At 42.1% G+C, this 18,946-nt stretch overlaps 2 protein-coding genes across 2 annotated transcripts in view; both read left to right on the top strand.

The window, feature by feature from the left end:
• DARS1 (aspartyl-tRNA synthetase 1) overlaps nt 1-494 on the top strand; it is a 36,436-nt gene extending 35,942 nt beyond the window's left edge. Inside the window, exon 16 of the mRNA XM_058028128.1 lies at nt 76-494. Within this exon, the coding sequence (XP_057884111.1) occupies nt 76-167 (92 nt within the window). The 3' untranslated portion in view covers nt 168-494. The remainder of the gene's footprint in view (nt 1-75) is intronic.
• Nucleotides 495-4,785: 4,291 nt separating this feature from the next.
• On the top strand, nt 4,786-17,327 carry MCM6 (minichromosome maintenance complex component 6). Its single transcript, XM_058028084.1, has 17 exons — nt 4,786-4,898; nt 5,767-5,913; nt 6,476-6,586; nt 7,081-7,330; nt 7,983-8,148; nt 8,228-8,373; nt 9,298-9,448; nt 9,854-9,995; nt 10,269-10,410; nt 10,548-10,655; nt 11,212-11,367; nt 12,393-12,521; nt 13,376-13,537; nt 14,597-14,732; nt 14,993-15,160; nt 16,072-16,211; nt 16,821-17,327. Exons 1-17 carry the CDS (start codon nt 4,786-4,788, stop codon nt 16,932-16,934), a joined length of 2,481 nt encoding a protein of 826 aa, XP_057884067.1. The 3' UTR covers nt 16,935-17,327.
• The last annotated feature ends 1,619 nt before the right edge of the window (nt 17,328-18,946 follow it).

The raw sequence follows: 18,946 nt of genomic DNA, 5'->3' as shown, positions 1-18,946 counted from the left end.
GGGAAGGACCTGCAGCTCCTTTGGGGTTTTGGACAAAGACTTTTGGTGCTGATGGGCTGTTTTCATCCCCTGTAGGGCTGGAGAGGGTGACCATGCTGTACCTGGGGCTGCACAACGTCCGCCAGACCTCCATGTTCCCCAGGGACCCCAAACGCCTGACACCCTGATGGGAGCTGCTCTGAGAGTTGGGAATGCTCTGCCCTGCAAACAGGACCTGACTGCAGGCATAGCCCCTGCTGCTGATGAACGTGTATTGATTGATTTGAGCATTATGATATGCAATTAAAACCAAAATTCTCCTTTATTAAGTGCCACAGTAATTTTTTTTTTTATCTTTAGTTGTTTATTTAAAGGGAAATATTTTAACAGATCAAGACTCTTTGTATTGCCAACTACACGTTTTTAATGAAAATTGGATACTTTGAATTAGTGTTTTAGTGCCACATTAAATTGTATCATTTTTCTAAACATTTTAATAAATTATGCAATAACCATTTTGCATTTTTCACTTATGTCAGCAAGATTGAATATTCTGAAGTACTGGCTCCAAGACAAAGTGACTGGATGCTTGCAATTAAAAAATCTGGAGAGATCAGCCAGTTGATAATTTACATGAGTGTCAGGTAGGGAAGCAGGTGAGAACGTTCTTAACAAGAAGTCTTCATAAAAAGTTGTTAAAATAGGTTGAAATAAAGGTCTCAAAGTAAATTAGATACAAACCTGTCTGGGTTTTTGCTTTGTATCCTCACAAAATAATGAATCAATAAGGCTTTTTTTGGTTGTTTTTTTACTGATGTAATAACTGTCTAAAGTTTAAATTTAATTTTCTGTTTTCTTCCCATTTTTTTGAAAGTTGTATAAAAGCCATAAGCCTGGTCTTTATTTTATGTAACTATTTGAGAATAGTTGCAAGTTTACACATTCTCATGGAATACACAAAGGATGTATCATATTCTCAGAAAATAAATGGGTAGGCAGCTTGAGAGGAAGTCATGAGTTTTCCTGGCTAACCCAGCCTCTGATATAACAAATAAAACAAGGATTTAATGCATCTTCTACCAAGGAAAAAAACCCTAAATTATGTAATCCAATCTATTTCAGGGTGTTTTTTTAATTTATAAATGCTGTGAATGGCCCAGCTTTGTACATTTAGAGAAATTGAGTGTTTCTGTAAGTCAGAGTACTTCTGAAATTCTTTCTAGACATACTTTTTCTCAGATTATTCACTTACTTGAACTCCTCAATTTGCAGCAGTGCACAAAGCTACTTCTTGTCATCCTCCTCCTCCCAAGCCAGAGAATGTTCCCTGCATTTGGAGAGGCACCAGTGAATGTGAAACTTCCTTTTGTAGACTGCATCTGAGAGTTGGTTTTCAAATTTAAAACATTTTTTTTAAGTGTTGCTGCCAGAGAGCAAAGGATTAAATTCCTGACTTGGGTACTGCAGTAGTTGTTCTAATATTCATGCATATTTGTAATTCCTGATCTAATTTTTGTTTAACATTTTATATGATCAGGCTTTCAGTAGGAGGTGAGGTGTGGACGGTCTGTGTTACTGTTCCTACCTGGATTTTAAAATGTCAGAGAAGTCACATATTGGTTATGCTACAGAAAGGTCAGTGAGGCTGTGTATAAATTGTGTAGAGTTTCACAAAAGGGCAAATCATCTTTGCAGCTGCCATTGAGCAAGACTTAATTTTAATGTCTTGTGACAAGAGTTCTCCATTAGAAAACAATCATACTAAAGGTCAGTCAGGTAAAGTATTGGAATTGTAGAAGTTAAACTTTGTTTAGAAGTCACACAATTCAAGGAATAACACTTAGCAGCTTTGCTTATGAATTTGTTGTAATTAATTTACTGTGGAATCTTCCCCAAATTATTAACTTGAAAGTCTTACACTGTAACCAGTTGTACACTTTGCAAAGCTAAGTGGATTATAAACACAGCTCATTGTCACAGACTTACTACTGATGAATCCAAGTTTCAAAACTGTTGTTTACTTAGCTAAGCCAACTGGAATGAATTTAATTTAATTACCTTTGTTCATACAGAACTGGTAATATATTCCACTTTGGATGTGCATTCTTCTAACCAGGAGCAAAATTACAGACTTAAATTTCCTGTCTACAAAAAAATATCTTAGGTGCTGTTTCTTACTCTGGACTTGGCATCAAGTTTTGTGCATACATGCCTGTAACAACTGTGCTTACCCCAATTCTTTTAGGAGTTATTCAAACTCATGCTGTACCTTCAATTATTCACAGTAACTGCATAAGAACAAGAATTGGGATGGTGGCCCTGATTCCTTTGTCTGCTCAATCCATTCATGCAGCCTTTCTTGGCTAACAGAAGATAATTATGATCATAAATCAAAATACAAAATGCATTTGTCCTGAATGTCATCTTAACAGGATACTTTAGTGGGAGCTGCACAGTGCTAGAACTTAGTTTGAAACCCTGCAAATAATAGAGGTCTAGAAGACCTTTATGGTGTTTTGATAGGTTTCAAGTCTGCTGCAGTAGTTGGAAAAGTAAAACATGTACTGTCCTTTATTTTCAGTAACTTGCAGGAAGTTTACCAGTTTAGAAGGAGTCCACATTACTGCTGCCTCTTCACCAGGTAAAATGGTTTTAGTTTTGTTTTCTTTCATTATATACAGATGGTAATTACAGTAATGCAGTTTTTTAAGGAACTATAAAGCATATTGTTTAGGGTAAGCAGGGAGTCTGCTCAGAACAACCACAAAGCTTCAGTTTGCTTCTGAAGTTTAACTGCCCCATTTCCCTCTGAAAACCCATCTGTGTTCACTGAGCTGTCTGGTTCTGCCCAGTGGGAAGAGGACTCAGGCTGTTCTTTTGGCAGCCAAATGCAGGCCTGGCTCCCCATGGCTGCCCACACCTGCTGGGATAACCCTGGTGGGCAGCACCTCACAGCTGCTTGCTCCCTGCCCACTGGGCCAGGGCAGGAGGAAGGGAAGAAAAAAAGCAGGAAAACTTGGTGCTTTCACCTGGTGCCTGTCAATTCCAGGCATGTTGGACACCACTCAATGTGAAAGTAAAGGATGGAGGAGAATGCCTTGACTAATATCCATTGTGGAACACCATATGGCTGTCCTGGACTCAGGTTCACACTGGGGTTCCAGAAACTTCCCCAAACATATTTTAATTATTTACTGTTTCTTCTTTGGGTAATTGTAGATTCTTTTTTGAGAGAAGGATGGATTGTTTCTTTTAAAACAAACCTCACAACCAACTTGTCTGCATTTTTCCAAGTATTATCTTACAAAAAATGGAATTTACTCACAAGTGTTGTAAAAATTACCAAGTTAGTTCTACAATCTCTCACTTATTATTTTGCAGTTAAGTCTCTGTTCATTATATGGCAAGTGCACTGTGACACGAACAAACACTGCTGTGGGAGGCTGCTGCTGCTGGCACTTCTGAAAGGGTTTCAAAACTGAGAAAGAGCCCTTAACTGCTATAATTACAGCAAAATTCCCAGTTTAGGCAGAGATTAATGACTTTGCAGGTGGCAGAGCAATTGTAAGCAATTTTTCATAGATGTTGAAGTGGTTCCTGCTGGCAGGCGCCGTGTGCCAGCAGCTGCCATTCGAGAATGGCTGTCAGCCACGGCACCGCTTGGCACATGTTGCCTTCAACCATCCTGCAGTGGTGCCAACGAGGAGCCAAGTGTCCAGACTGTGTCCAGACCCTCACCTGGTGTAGTTTACACCCTTTCCACCTGGGCCAGTTCTTCAGAAGCTGGAGATGCTCCATGGCGTGGGTCTCCTCTGTGAGCAGCTGCCCAAGTGCCTCCTGCTCACATTGTGGGGATTCCCTGGCTTGGGCATTCCTCAGCGGTGCCCTGGGCACACCACAGTAATTTTAACTCCAGCTATCACAGCTGATTTCTTCGTGGGGAAAGCAATGTTGTGTGGAAGCTTCACTGCAGCTGCTGTGCTGAAGCTGCCCATAGCTGACACCTGCAGGCCTATGGTTCAGGCATCCCCATCATAAGAAGGACATGAAATTGTTGGAGCAAGTCCACAAGAGGGCCATAAAGTTGATAAAAGGAGTGGAGGTCTTCACCTGCAAAGACAGGCTGAGAAAGTTGGGGATGTTGAGCCTGGAGTAGAGAAGGTTGTGTGGAGAACTCAGCAACCTTCCAGTATTTTAAGAGACTACAGGGAAGACTTTTTGTCAAGAACTGTAGTGAGAGGACAAGGGGAATGGACACACATTGGGAAAGTGTGATATTAGGAAGAAATTCTTCATTGTGAGCATAGTGAGACACTGGAACAGGTTGCTCAGGGGGGTTGTGGATTCCCCATCCCTGACAGGGTTCAAGACCAGGTTGGATATAAGGCCCTGAGCTCCACGGTCGAGTGGGAGGTGGGTTGGGACTAGATGATCTTTAAGGTCCCTTACAACCTCTTATCATTCTATGCTCTGTTTCTCAGTGCGAAATTTTGTGCTGCTCTGGCACAGCTCTAGCGGTCCGCAGCCTTGAGCAGGTCGCTGACAAGCCCACAGCGTGCCCCGTTCTCCGTCCCTGACGGCGCAGCTCGGGGCGGGGCTGGTGCCCGGTGCTGCCCCGGCCGCCGCCTCAGAGCCCGCCCTCAGCCCCCGCCGCCCCTCGGCTTTGGCGCGAAAACGGCCGCGGCGGGCGGGGCTCTGCGGCGCAGCGGCTGTCGATTGGCCGGCGCGGCGGGCGCGCGGCCCACGTGGTACGCGGCGTGGCGCGAACTGCTGTGGGGCCGGGCCGGGGCAGCGGCAGCGATCGGGATGGATCTGGCGGTGGCGGCTGTGGGGGGCGCGGGTGCGGCGCCGCAGCACCAGCAGGTCCGCGATGAGGTGGCCGAGAAGTGCCAGAAGTTGTTCTTGGACTTCCTAGAGGAGTGAGTGCCGGGGGCCGGGCCTGGCGGCGGGCGGACGGGGTCGGCAGCGGGTGGCGGGCCGGCAGCGCCTCACGGAGGGGCCGCCATTTGGAGAGATCCTGTCAGGGCCTGGTGCCCCCTGCCCTTGGCGTTCCGCTGGAAAAGCTCGACTGTGGTCTCAGGCCCTGCCGGGAGGAACCTGTAGGAAGGCAGCCCGGTTCTCTCTTGGTAGGCAAAACCCTTCTCGGAGAGTTTCCGCCGAAACGCTGCCCAGAGAATCTGGGATGTCCTGGGAGTGTCTGAGGTTGGATGTGGCTGTGGGCAGCCTTGTCTAGTGGAAGGTGTCCCTGCCATGGCAGGGGATTGAAACGAGATGATCTTAAAATCCCTTCTTAAAAATCAAACGGTTCTATAATTATACGATTTTTTTAAGGTGCATTTGGTCCATTTTAACAAAGTTTTGTCGCAGCTGTGGTAAAAGTGTATTCCACGGCCTGGGTGTTAGACATTAATACATCTGGCTCCCTGTGTTTTGCTTCCTGAGAGGCCCATCCGCATCATATAAGGAAACCATTAACATCACCCGGATTTGAAAACAAAACCTTGTTTACTGGTGCAGAGTCATTGTTAAACCTTACATAATTTTTTTCTGGTGCTGGGACAACTCTACTACTGTATGAAAGTAAATCTGGTGTGTCTGTGCTAGGGTGTGAATAGAGCGAATGTAGCAAGGGGGTAGAAAAAGAAATTCTGTTGGAAAAGGGCTTTGCAAGGGACTGTGGGATGCTGAATGTCAGTGATCCTTTCCTCTGTCTCTTCTCCTGAACTCAGAAGTATTCAGTTGCTGCCTGGTGTGTGATTGTGTAGCGTTTTCCTGAATCACTTTCAGGTTCCAGAACAGCGATGGGGAGGTCAAGTACCTGCGAGATGCTGAGGAACTGATCCGGCCAGAGCGGAACACACTGATCGTCAGCTTTGCAGATTTGGAGCAGTTCAATCAGCAGCTCTCTACCACTATTCAGGAGGAATTTTACAGGTAAAATGTAAAGTGGGGTTTTTTTCAGGTAAAGCTGAGCTCTGCTGGAGTCTCAGGCCCATAATGTCTTGCTTTTATGTAAAAAAATAAGAGGCTTATCTTCTTTCTGCATCCTGAAACTCTAATAGTTAAGACTTTATTTTTTAAGTGGCTAAAACATTTCTCAGTGGATTCCTCTCTGGAAACCATGAGTTAACCAGATAATTGTATTTATTGTGGCAAAAAAGTAGGTGGTCAGTATGAGAATACAGAATAAACTCTAAAATTTCATGCTCTGATGATATTTTATTGAGTTGGTCACTGATTTTGAAGATATATTTCTTAACATAAGGATAAAAGTGTCATAAAATGAGACTTTGAAAAGTCTGTTTTCAAACAATAGCATAAATAACATTATTATGTAGTGATCTCACAGCATATTTAGAGTGTTTTTTTTGGGTTATACAACATAGGATTAAAAGTCAGAACCTGGAAATCTGTTACAAGCCTTTAATGTAATCTAAAGCAGAGAAGGCATTTTGATAGCTTCTCTAACATTTGAACTTTTTTCCCCATATTTCAGGGTTTATCCTTACCTGTGTCGAGCAACAAAGGCTTTTGCCAGAGACCACGGAAATGTTCCTGCAAACAAGGATTTTTATGTTGCGTTCCAGGACCTGCCTACCAGACACAAGTAAGATGATTCTTAATTCCAGAAACTTGTGCTGTTTCACTGCCGGGGCAGAATGTGTCAAAGCATGCTGAAAATGTTTTGGTTATGTAGTGTGAAATGTGCAGTTGGTCAGTACAGTTGTAACAAAGTTTCTTGATCTTGTGCAGGACATTTTTTGACACAGTTTTTCATTTGTAAATCACACTCAGATACTTAAATTCATCATGTTTCACAAACAAGTTTAACCTCTCTAGTTAAAAGAAAATTTAATGTGTATTGCTTTTGAAGTACCAGTGATTTAACTTTTGCATTCGTTTGACCTTTAGTATTAATCTAAAAGTTTACGTAAAATCATAAAATGAAAATATATTGCAGTAAGTTTGTTTCTTTTGTTTGTTACAGCAGTTGTTTAGTCAGAGTGACTAAACAGAGTGACACTGTATTGTATCTTAGCACCCTGGGCCTAAAATTGTCAACTCAGTAATTTAATCCCTGTGAATTTCTGCTTTAAACAGAATTCGAGAACTGACTTCAGCAAAGATTGGCTCCCTGCTGCGCATCAGTGGGCAGGTGGTTCGTACCCACCCCGTGCATCCCGAGCTGGTCAGTGGAACCTTCCTGTGCCTCGACTGCCAGACAGTGATCAAAGATGTGGAGCAGCAGTTCAAATACACCCAGCCAAACATCTGCAGAAACCCAGTCTGTGCCAACAGAAGGAGATTCCTGCTGGACACAAACAAATCAAGATTTGTTGATTTCCAAAAGGTACAGGGGTGATGTTGGGGGGTGATGACATCCAGTAATGTTCCTGTGGTAATTGGAAGGTGTTATTTGTACTTCTATGCAATGTCAAGAAAAAACCTAAGGAAAAGGCACTGCAATTTATGCAAAAGGTTTCTTCCTATCTCTGGAAGACTTAGGTTTAAGAACAAGAAATTATTAGTTTTTTGTGTGGCATTTATTGTCTAAGTAAGCCACTGAAGCCCCACATATTCAAGCCAGAGTTAGTCTCGTGTTGCCAGCACACCAGGTGTAGGTGCTTTATACAAGTATGAAAAGAGGTGCTTATGAGTATCTGTGGTGTCTTGCTCTTCCAGGTTGATTTACTCTCACAAATTCTCAGCACTTCACATACCACAACTGTATTTCATGTCAGCCACATTAACTGAAATTTTCAGGTTACCTTTCAGAATTGTCACTGTGGCCCCTGTGCATCCTCTAAGCTGCTCCAAGGCTCCTTAGATGCTGATTAGTGAGGGGATTTTTGATTGTGTGTTGTAGTGTGAGGGGGATTGACATGGATAGCAGCAGTCAGGTGCTGTTTAGCAGTGTAGCTAACACACCTGTCAGCAGTGTAGCTTTGGGAGCAGTTTCAGACCTGGTGAGGTGCTCGGCGTTGAAGTTTCTCTCGTTCCAGGTGCGCATCCAGGAGACGCAGGGGGAGCTGCCGCGCGGCAGCATCCCGCGCAGCCTGGAGGTGATCCTGCGCGCAGAGGCCGTGGAATCCGCCCAGGCGGGTGACAAATGTGACTTCACTGGCTCACTGATCGTCGTGCCTGACGTGTCCCAGCTCGCCACACCAGGTTTGCTGCTCCTTACAACCTCCATGATGTGTCCTTCCCGTGCTGGGAGCCGCTGTCCTGACTCCCGTTTCCCTGGCAGGGTTGCGTGCAGAAACCGGCTCGCGGGTGACGGGGACAGAGGGATATGAAACCGAGGGCATCCGGGGGCTGCGCGCCCTCGGCGTCCGGGAGCTCTCCTACAAACTCGTCTTTCTGGCTTGTTACGTGGCACCCACAAACCCACGGGTGAGTCTGCACAGACAGGAGATTGAATGGTGTTGGTGATTTCTGTTCTGGATGGTTTTCTCTCAAATTAGGGAGCAGGAATGGGTAAAGCTTTAAGTGTGTGTGCGTGCCACCTTTCTGTGTTGGCTTGACTATCTTTATATTCTCATTGAATCTACATAGCAAGGTTATTTTCTTGTCTTTGTTGCTCGTAGCATTTTTCACAGAAATGATTATTTGCCTGTGTTACAGTTTGTTCTAAACAGCCAACTGGCACATGTATTTCCATTCAGCTTTCATCCATTTCTGCAGCATTTCCTTTTCTTCCAGGAAATCCTATTGCTGCATTTTGTCACAGGAAAAACAGGGATCCTTTTTGTTCCCTCTGGTTTATCAAGTGACATCTTGGGGTGTTACTGCAATGTGACTAATACTAACTGCATCTGGGTTTTGGCATGGTGTGGTACTGTAATCTGTCATTCTTCTAACTGCATCACCATCACATAGGATAAAAAGAGCATCTAGTATGTTTTGGGACTGGAAGTTTCTAGCCCCCATTTCAGAGCATCAAGTTTCATTTAATGTAAGAATGTTTACAAAGACAAGTTCCAGTTTGAAAGTTCCAGTTAATGTAAGAATGCTTACAAGGACAGTTTTAGGCAAAGGAAGTCATATTGGTTTTACTCTTTTTTTAATCTCTGTGCAAGCAACTGAGTTGGGATTTTCTCACTAACTAAAGTTACACCATTGATTTTGCCTGCTAGGAAATTGGATATTGGTTTTTAAAGGTATAAGGTAATGAGGTTACTCAGCCTAAGGGCAGCTTTTCAGAATGTATTCCTCCCATCTAGATTTCAGAGCAAGTTTTTTTGACCTGTCTGCACTGCTCACATTCATTAGTGACTCTGTTACTACTTTTAATGCTGTTTTATTTCCTTCTTTTAGTTTGGTGGAAAAGAGCTCCGAGATGAAGAACAGACTGCAGAAAGCATTAAAAACCAAATGTCTGTGAAAGAGTGGGAAAAGGTTTTTGAAATGAGCCAAGATAAGAACCTTTACCATAATCTGTGCACCAGCCTCTTCCCTACTATCCATGGTAAGAATCCATTTGTGGCCTTGGAGAGGGAAGATTTCACTTATGTAAATATTAATTAATTCCTTTTGCTGTCTCTATAGTTTTTGGGAAAGGTTGAAAGCCCTGTGCCAGCTACCACAGACTTTCCCCCTCAGCACTGGTTGTGCTAGAAGAGGAAAATCTAGTTTTTGAGTATTTGTGGTGTTTAATCATTAAGACCTGCAAGCCCAATCTAAAAGGTTGGGTTTGATGTCAGGTGTTCTGCTACTGAACCCTACAGGTTTTAGTGGATGCTTAGCAAATAGGTGAATTCTGAGCAGAAGTGTCCAAATGCTGTAAAATGCTAGTGGTATGAAGCTTTTTTTAAAATAGGAAAATTGTGGTGGTTTTTATTTGGATGTTTAGTTTAATGTCTTTCTGGGGCAGGTAATGATGAAGTAAAACGTGGGGTCCTGCTGATGCTCTTTGGAGGAGTTCCCAAGACCACTTCAGAAGGCACTTCACTGCGTGGGGACATCAATGTCTGTGTTGTTGGTGATCCAAGTACAGCCAAGAGTCAGTTCCTAAAGTAAGATTAAAACCCAGCCTTTAACTATTGTCCAATGTGCACTGTGCCTTTTTCTGTGCTAATTGTAGGAAAGGGAAGTAAAATATTGGAAAATATTTCTCAGAGATTGTGTGGATGTGAGTGAAGTATTTAACCAGGGCTAAAACAAACTCAACGTAGAAATTTCCAAATATTTTCAAAGGATGTTGACTATTAAAAATACAGATTAATTGCACATTTAAAAAATATCAGAGATAGATGAAATACTGGAAATTTTATTCCTCTTTTCCACAGGCACGTGGATGAGTTCAGTCCCCGTGCTGTGTACACCAGTGGCAAAGCCTCCAGCGCTGCAGGTCTGACGGCAGCTGTGGTGAAGGATGAGGAGTCCCACGAATTTGTCATCGAGGCTGGAGCACTGATGCTGGCAGATAACGTGAGTCTTGCAAGGGGAGAGGTTCCTGCATCCCTAAAATGAGTTTGATTGATGACAGAGAGCCCTGAATTGTTTTAGTGATGCTTTTTTCATAAGTGATTGAATTTGGGTCACTTATTTTCATTTTTCTGCTGCAGGGTGTTTGTTGCATTGATGAATTTGACAAGATGGAGGTGCGGGATCAAGTAGCCATTCATGAGGCCATGGAACAGCAGACAATATCCATTACTAAAGCTGGAGTGAAGGTAGCTTGCACTACTCGGAGTTTCTGTAGTCTGTAGCATCACCTGTCTGTTTGTTATGTGTACTGATGTGGCTTCACCTGCCAGATCTTCATGTCACCTCTGCAGCTGCCTCATTGTGGCAGGACAGAGATCACTTGTTGCAAAGTTTTTGTGGCACATACCCAAAGAAGGTCAGGAATTTTACTGAGAGTTAAATAGTAATGAACAAGAAATGGAAAACGGGAAAAGCCTAGTAACCCCAGAAAAGGTTACAGAATGATGTGTGTTTGTAGAAAAACAGGATTTTGTGGAAAGCAATTTCAAGAGCTTGTTTCAGTATTATTGGCAGAATTCTGGCAATGTTTCAATATTGATTATCAGGCTGTGTCTTGGGGCAGAGACCTGGTTAGAAAGGGCTTGTTGGTGGAGTTTGGGTGCTTTTGAGGGGTGATTGCTGTAATACCTGCATTGGACTCCACCTAAAAGGTGCTATATTAACCCATTTGGGTTGCCATGAGTTGGTTTAGGAAGTGGTCACAGGTACAGATTTTTTAAATTTATTTTTTCCCACTGTCAGGCTACTCTGAATGCCAGGACCTCCATTTTGGCTGCAGCAAACCCAGTTGGTGGCCGCTATGACAGATCCAAGTCACTGAAACAAAATATCAACCTGTCAGCTCCCATCATGTCCCGCTTTGATCTCTTCTTCATCCTCGTGGATGAGTGTAATGAGGTAATTTTAAGGAATTCTAGAATAGTTTGTGTCTGAAAAAATCCCTGGAGGTGTCTAATCTAACCTTGCACTCAGATCATTGAGAACAGTTTGTCAAGACTTGACCTGGTGAGTTTTGTGTATCTCCCAGGATGGGGATTCTGCAGTCTCTGCAGGCCCCTGCAATGTGTGACAACTCTCATGTGTTCAAAAAAGAATAACTTTTATATCTAATCAGAATTTCTCATGGTTCAGTTCATATGGGTTGCCTCTTATCCAAGGACTATTTGGCTTCATCACATCTATGCTGGCCAGTAAAGCAGTTGCTTTCCTTTCAAGCTGAACAGACCTTGCTCTTCTAGCCTCTCATACCTCATGTTCTCCTGCCCTCTGACCATCTTGGTGGCCCTCTGCAATTTTGACTGAAGCAAATCTCATGAGAGTGTCTTGCTCCTGCTTTTCTGCTCTGTCTGTGCAGCTGAAAGCTGGCAATACAAATTTGAACATACTCTGCTGAATACAAGGATACTGCCTTTTCATCCTGTAATGGTTTGACCTGCAAACTTAACACCATTAGTCATTTTTACAAATGGCTGGTCACTGAGGCTGAGACTGCTGCCACCTGTCTATGTGCTATTTGCCTTGGGAATGCATGAGATCCAGAGATTAATGTTGGTTCAGCCACTGTTCTGCTCAGTGTGATTATCTAATTGAGAAGGGACTGGTGAGAGAGACAGAGCAGGCTGAAAAGGAAGGAAGTTCCCACGCTGCAAAGTGCTGCTTTCTGCCTGTTCTCTGGCTAACTTGTAACCCAGGAGAGTTCCCAGAAGAGGTTCTAAATCCTAAAACTGCCTTTTATCCCTCTTCTGCTGTGTTTCCTTGTATTAAAACCCCCAGGGCATTCTCCTGGACCTCCTGGCAGAGAGTTTGGCTAGTGGAAAGGGTAGCTGTGCCATGAGATCACTAGTGAACAGGGGGAAGGGGAAGGAAGAAGAGCAGTGTTGTTTCACTCTTTGGCTGGTGCTGACACAGCCCCCGTGTCCCAGGTGATCGATTACGCCATTGCCCGGCGCATCGTGGATCTGCACTCCAGAGTGGAGGAGTCTGTTGACCGTGTCTATTCCTTGGATGATATCAGAAGATATCTACTGTTTGCAAGACAGTTTAAACCAAAGGTAATTTTAATTTTTAAGGGAACTGTGGAACAGTTGTTCTGTCTGAGGAGGTCCAAAGGAACAATCACTCTGCAGTAGGTTTTTCTCCAGCAAACACCAAGACACTTGGGGTAGTGTTTTCTCAAGGAAGGAGCCATAAACTCAGGTTATTACCTAGAAACAGAGTGTATTTTGGAACCTGGTGCTCCTAAACTCCAGAAACCCAGTCAGCCTACCTGAGACTGTTATAGTCCATGGCAGTCCTTAACCTTTGTCTAGAACAATTGAGGGATGACTTCATGACCTTCTCATACTTCACAGGTATGGGTTATTCAACATGGCTGCTGCAGATTTTTTTGTACTTTATTGGCTTAGTACTTAATCAGTTTGTGTGTCTTTATTTTAAAAGGGTATTGTGCCTCTATTTCTTTGCTTTTTGGTAAAATACAGGACATGGGAAACTGGTCTTACTACTGATTTTTTGGGGTCTATCCAAGTAGCAGCTTGAAAGGGCTGTGTGTTGGATTTTTCATAAGTCTAAATAGAACAGTCTAGTAGCGACAGACATGAATTATGTCTGGAAACAAGTCAGTAGAAGAAGGAAATTATTTAAAAATCTGCTGTAAAATAATTATTGCAGCTAAGTATTACTGTAATGTCATTGTCATTGATAGGTTTAATCATTATTACAACCTCATTTCAATGTAATGTGATTGCCATTATACTTCCATAGAGAATGTGTATAGCATAGAATATTTCAGATAAAAGCAGCAGCCAGTACAGCAAGGGCTATACACTGCCAATCTAATGCAAGAAGAAAAAGCTTTAATACTCTGACCACTGGAACTCCTGGCACTCTGTTTGATGGCACACAGATATCCAAGGAGTCTGAGGACTTCATAGTGGAGCAGTACAAGCGGCTGCGGCAGCGCGATGGCTCCGGAGTGGCCAAGTCCTCCTGGAGGATCACAGTGAGGCAGCTGGAGAGCATGATCCGCCTGTCTGAGGCCATGGCCCGCATGCACTGCTGTGATGAGGTACCAGGGAGTGATGGAGGTCTGGGTAAATGGTCATGGAATTGGCTGGGAGTTGTGCATTTGCTGTTTGTCACATTGGATGTAGTCCTGTGGGTGAGGAGAAGAGCTTGAGTCATGGTCATGCTCAGTCTGTATACCAGAAACACAGTTTTTAAGGATGGCTTGTAAAACTAATGTCAGCTGGTCCAAACTGAGAGCTTGCATGATTTTGTATCACAGCTGTGCCAGCAGTCAGCCTCTTACCCATCAAATCATGACAGTCCCCAACTACTGTCACCAGGGCTGTTGGAAGTTTCTTTCCTGATCTTTCACAGTTTGTAATCTCTTGTCTCTCTTCCATTTGCAATCTGAAAAGCCAAAGTTCACCGAAGTATCTGGACCTCCCCAAGAGTAGCTGTAGTGTGATCTGAGCTCCTGCTCACATCAGCCACTGCTGAAAAGCACATTGTTCTGGCTGTTAACTGCAGTGTGATTACTGCCCCTCTAGTCCTTGCTTTCAAACCCAGCAGGCTTTTTGAAATGTTGATTAGAGGCTATGTGACACATGCAGGGATGGAACCCTGCTCACTGGTTATGTAAGGGCACCCTTTGAGTTCTTTTAAATTAAATTCAGCTTATAAAGAAACAGATAGCTTTTAGGTTATGGCTCAGCTACAGATGATTTTTCCAGTTTTTGCTTTTCAGTTCTGGAGGAGAGTATCATTAATTACATCTCTCTTTCATATTATCTCTGTTCAGACCCATTTCTTTCATGTTTCTTGCTCCACTGATCTTTCTCCCGAATGTTTTTGGCTTAGTAAAAATTTTACTGACTCCACATGATTGCTAAATCCTGAAAGATTAATCAGGCTGCTTTTCCCTCCATAACCCTGCATGACTTTGGAGTACTTGTAGTGGGATATAATTTAACTTGCAGAGTATTTACTGCTTAGGATTAATCAGCTGAGATGTGTAGAAAATCCCTTTGTCAGAGTCAGAGATGAGTCTCTGGAGCTGTTTGAAAACTAGAAGCACCCCTGTGCCTATTTAATATATGTTTTTTTTTCAAATCTTCCTCAGGTTCACCCAAAACATGTGAAGGAAGCTTTCAGGCTTTTAAATAAGTCCATCATTAGAGTTGAGACTCCTGATGTCAATTTAGACCAAGATGATGACCAGCAAATGGAGGATCAAGAGGACCAAGATGGAGTCAATGGTAAATTACTTAGAGAAATTTTTCAAAGAGGAAAGTCCTTCCAGTCTTTGCAGCTTACCTTGATTGAGCATGTGCTTCTCTTCAGTTTCCCATCTAATGAGCTCTAGAAATCTGGGCTCCTGTTCTTAACTCTCTTGCTTCTTCAGCCTCTTTCAGCAACTCACCTGGTTGGTCAGCGAAGGCTTCTCAGTGGCTCAGAGTATTAAATAGCTAAAAGATGTTTTAGATACAGCTTTAAACGTGGGCATGTGTCCAAACAGGTGAGGCAGAAGCTCCAGCTGGGGTCAATGGCCTTGTGAATGGGATCAATGGCCATTCTGAGGATGTGAGCAAGGATGCTGCACCCAAAGCTTCTCTCAGGCTGGGCTTCTCTGAGTACCGACGCATCTCTAATCTCCTGGTGCTGCACCTCAGGAAAGCAGAGGAAGGTAAGAATTTCTTTATTGCAAAGAGGGCAGACCCTGACTTCAGGGAGCAATTGTTACTGCATCTCTTGCTGTTGTACATGGGATTTTCACTCCTGCTGAGATAGCAAACTTGTCAGGTCAGATGTAGACCTATGCTCATATGACAGTACTACATCTGGTGATGGAAATAGGACTTCCTGGAGTTTCTAGCTCTGTTACTGTAGTCATTTATCAAAACCTATGGAGCTGAGCAGCATGTCAGCAGAGGAGAGCCAGAAGAGGCTCATGGTAGCAATGAGCCAGAAGAGGATTTGTAGTGCACAATGGTGTAACCAAGCTAGAAGAGTCTGTAGCAGTGAAAACTGGAGCAAAAGCTTTAATGCATGCCAACAACCACAGCCTGTCTTAAGCAGCTGGATTAGTTCTTCAGAAGCTAAGATATTTCAGTTGCCATGAGGCTACTCCTGCAGGGAAATTCAGTAGTTGTCTCATGGCAGATACTAAAGCTACAAAGCTTTTGGAAGGGTGTGGAGATTAAAGTGTCTGTTCAAATGCTGAGTGCATGTAAGAAGGATGACTCCTGGCTTTGTGTGACAGTGCTTTTTCTTTAGCCCTTACTTAGATGAAAGGTGTGTTAGTCCTTGCCACTGGTTTTTCTTGAAGCTGAAGGCTGATGGGATTTGGAAGCCACTTGAAAGCATAGAACTGAAAGCTTCCATTCTCAATTATGTCCACTTAAGCCATGACACAGCACCCTCCTGTGCAAAATATGGTGCTTTAAGAAAAAATCCCTTAAGTCTGACCTTTCCTAAACATTGTTAAAAGTATGTTTCTCTCTTCAGCATTGTGAATGTTAATGTGTAAATCCTTTTCTCCTACGGTTTGAGTGTAGTTTACTGCTGCTGTGTTCATGCAAATTATTTTCTCTGCAGAAGAGGATGATGCAGCACTAAAGAGGAGTGAACTTATTAATTGGTATCTAAAGGAAATTGAATCTGAAATCGAATCTGAAGAAGAACTAATTAATAAAAAGAAGATCATAGAGAGAGTCATTCACCGACTTACACATTATGTATGTATAGAGATGTGTGGGTAGTGAAAAAGGGTTTTGACTTGTATAGGGTTGTAACTTATATATTAAAATGTTTCCTTTTTAATAGAATACATTCCTGTTTGGAGAAGTCTGTTTTGTTCTTCCATTGATTGATGCAGTATAAATGTCTTCTTTGTTTAACACCTGCTACAGTAATTACAGGAAAAACCATTGAAATAAATTAGAGATGTGTATAAGTAAAAGTTCCAAGTGCTATACTGTGTCACTATAGAAGTGTGATGTTCTTCTGTTTTTCTACAGCAATTATACATTAGGATGCAAAAATACAATTAACACTTGTGTTCAATGGATAGCTTAAAGTCAGAGGGGTATGAGGGCATTTTGGAGGAAAAAGAATGACAAAATAAACTACTTTTCACTTTTAAAGATACAACACCATTACAGTGGAAAGTATTAGGCTGGAAAGATCCCAGAAAGGATACAACACAGAAGTGATTTCCCCTGAATGCTGTTTTTAAGAATCTCTTAGAGGGTCCTTAGAGGTCCTACCAATATAAAAATGCTTTCTAAAGAGTACAAACAAACCTCTCTGAGAATGGTTTTAACACAGCTCTTTGTGTGTTGCAGGACCACATTCTGATCGAACTGTCCCAGTCAGGACTGAGAGGATCCAGAGAAGAGGAGACTTTTGATGATGATCCATACCTGGTTGTCAACCCCAACTATCTGCTGGAGGACTGAGGGCTGAGAATGGCATTGTAACCAGACATCACTGGTTACAAGTTGGAAAATGCATTCTTTTCTTGCAGGGCTTGCTGTGTGGCTAATTGCTTAAATTCCTATGACTGTGCCAGAGTGTGGTCAGTAATATGTGATTTCTCATTTACACTGAGCACACCTAGAAAGCTTTTAAAGACATCACACACATGTATTAGTTCCACTGTTAGCTCTGAATTTCAGTGCCATCATCTGGATGCAGAGGAGAATCACCCAATAGCTATTTTCATCATCAAGCTATGTAGATGTTTCTATTTTAAATAAGATTGATTTTACATTGTTCTTCTTTAGTAGACATTTTATGCTATAGGTTTTTACTGTTTTTCTTATTAACATAAATAAAAGCTCATTAAATGTCTGGGGGTGGGTCTGTTGTTACTCACATGTGAGATTGCTGTTTTCTATGCCTGTCATTTGAGGCTGAAAAACTAGTGATCTAAATATTTAATGTCTTAAGGAAGACCAAATTTCCTGGATGAGTGATGCTCTTTTTAAGAAGTTTTTTTAACTTCCTGTAATAGACAATGAGAAACTGATTGCTTCTCTTTTTTTTTTAGATGGACTAAAGATGTGCAGGCTCCTGTTGCTTATATCAAGTAGAAAATAGCAAATAGCCAAGCCCAAAGCAAGGCTTTAAGTCAGCAGGGCAGAAACCCCTACCTTGATGAATGTCTTGACTTGTAAGTGAATTAAAACCTGCCACCATTTGTGGGGGATTTTTTAGACTATATTTGTAAATCTATTTGAAGATCTTTCTATAAGAAAACTTTGCTTGAATTTCTACTCTCAATTTTTTTACTGTAAACTATAGGATTATTAAATTATCTATTAAGAATTTAAAATATCTGAATATTTGTCTTGTTTCCTGGATACCAGCACTTCAGAAACATTTGTAATGCATGAAAGAGATCAAAGTTACATATTTTATTTAGAAATAGTGTGAAATAACTATTTCTGAGGGAGGCTCAGAAATGGAGCTGGTTTGTAAGACAATTTTCTTTTCCTCTTAGTGTCTCCCAGCTTTCAAGAGTTACACTTGGTCTAACTAAGCATGTCATTAAAAATAACAGTTCTATTTAAGGAGTAGAGGGAATAATAAATATTTGTCATCAGCACTACCCCATCACTGGGCACTACTACTTCTCCACTCATTTCTTTCATAAACCACATTTTGGCAAATTCTACATTTCATTAAAAATAGCCACCCACCTGCAACAATACTTTCATGTTATTCTATATTGTTCCTTTACTTTCAAAATAACAATAGGAAGATGTTTGGCCTTCATTATGTTTCCCCCTCCCCTCCTCTCCATCTTAGTTTGAAAATAAATGCTCTTCATGTAGGAGAAAGTATTTTTTTCTGCTTCTTTCCCCAATTCTGTAGGCTGCGAGGTGTTTTCTCTGAGTTAATGCAGCTCTACTGAAAAGTAAGCACCAGGTGGTGCTGTAAAGTTAATTTTTAAACTTGCTATTCAGACATCAGAGTGGAGGGAACTTGTTCAGAGCACTCAGCACAATGTTGTAGTGAGTTCTGTAGGACATCCTGAAAAATAATCTGCGAATCAAATAGAGTCAAAGTACTGTAACTTAAAAATAATATTGCTTGGCAGCAATAACTTGCCTAGATGATTGAAGATAAGCTTTAGACAAAATTTTCGTTATTAAAAGAAATTAACTCTGAGATAGAACCAACATTTCATAGGTATGTAGAATTTTGTGTTTAATTGGCTTAAAACTGTTCTCACTCCTTCAGTTCTGCTGTACTGGAATGTAGAAGAGCTGAGCTAGACATGGAAAAGCAAAAAATTGAGACTAAAATTCCTGGATATTTTTGGGTTGGAGGAACCACATACTTGCTGCTGCCTGAATTCATATCAGAGTCACCTTTCCAGCTGGGTGAGGTGCCACATCTCACATTTCATTTATCCCTCACATTTCATTTATCCACCCAGGATCAGAGCACAAACATGCCTCCT

This window comes from Melospiza georgiana, chromosome 7 (genome assembly GCF_028018845.1).
Source record: "Melospiza georgiana isolate bMelGeo1 chromosome 7, bMelGeo1.pri, whole genome shotgun sequence".
Taxonomy (NCBI): domain Eukaryota; kingdom Metazoa; phylum Chordata; class Aves; order Passeriformes; family Passerellidae; genus Melospiza; species Melospiza georgiana.
Note: the sequence above shows the minus strand (reverse complement) of the source record. Positions and strands in the feature narration are given on the sequence as shown.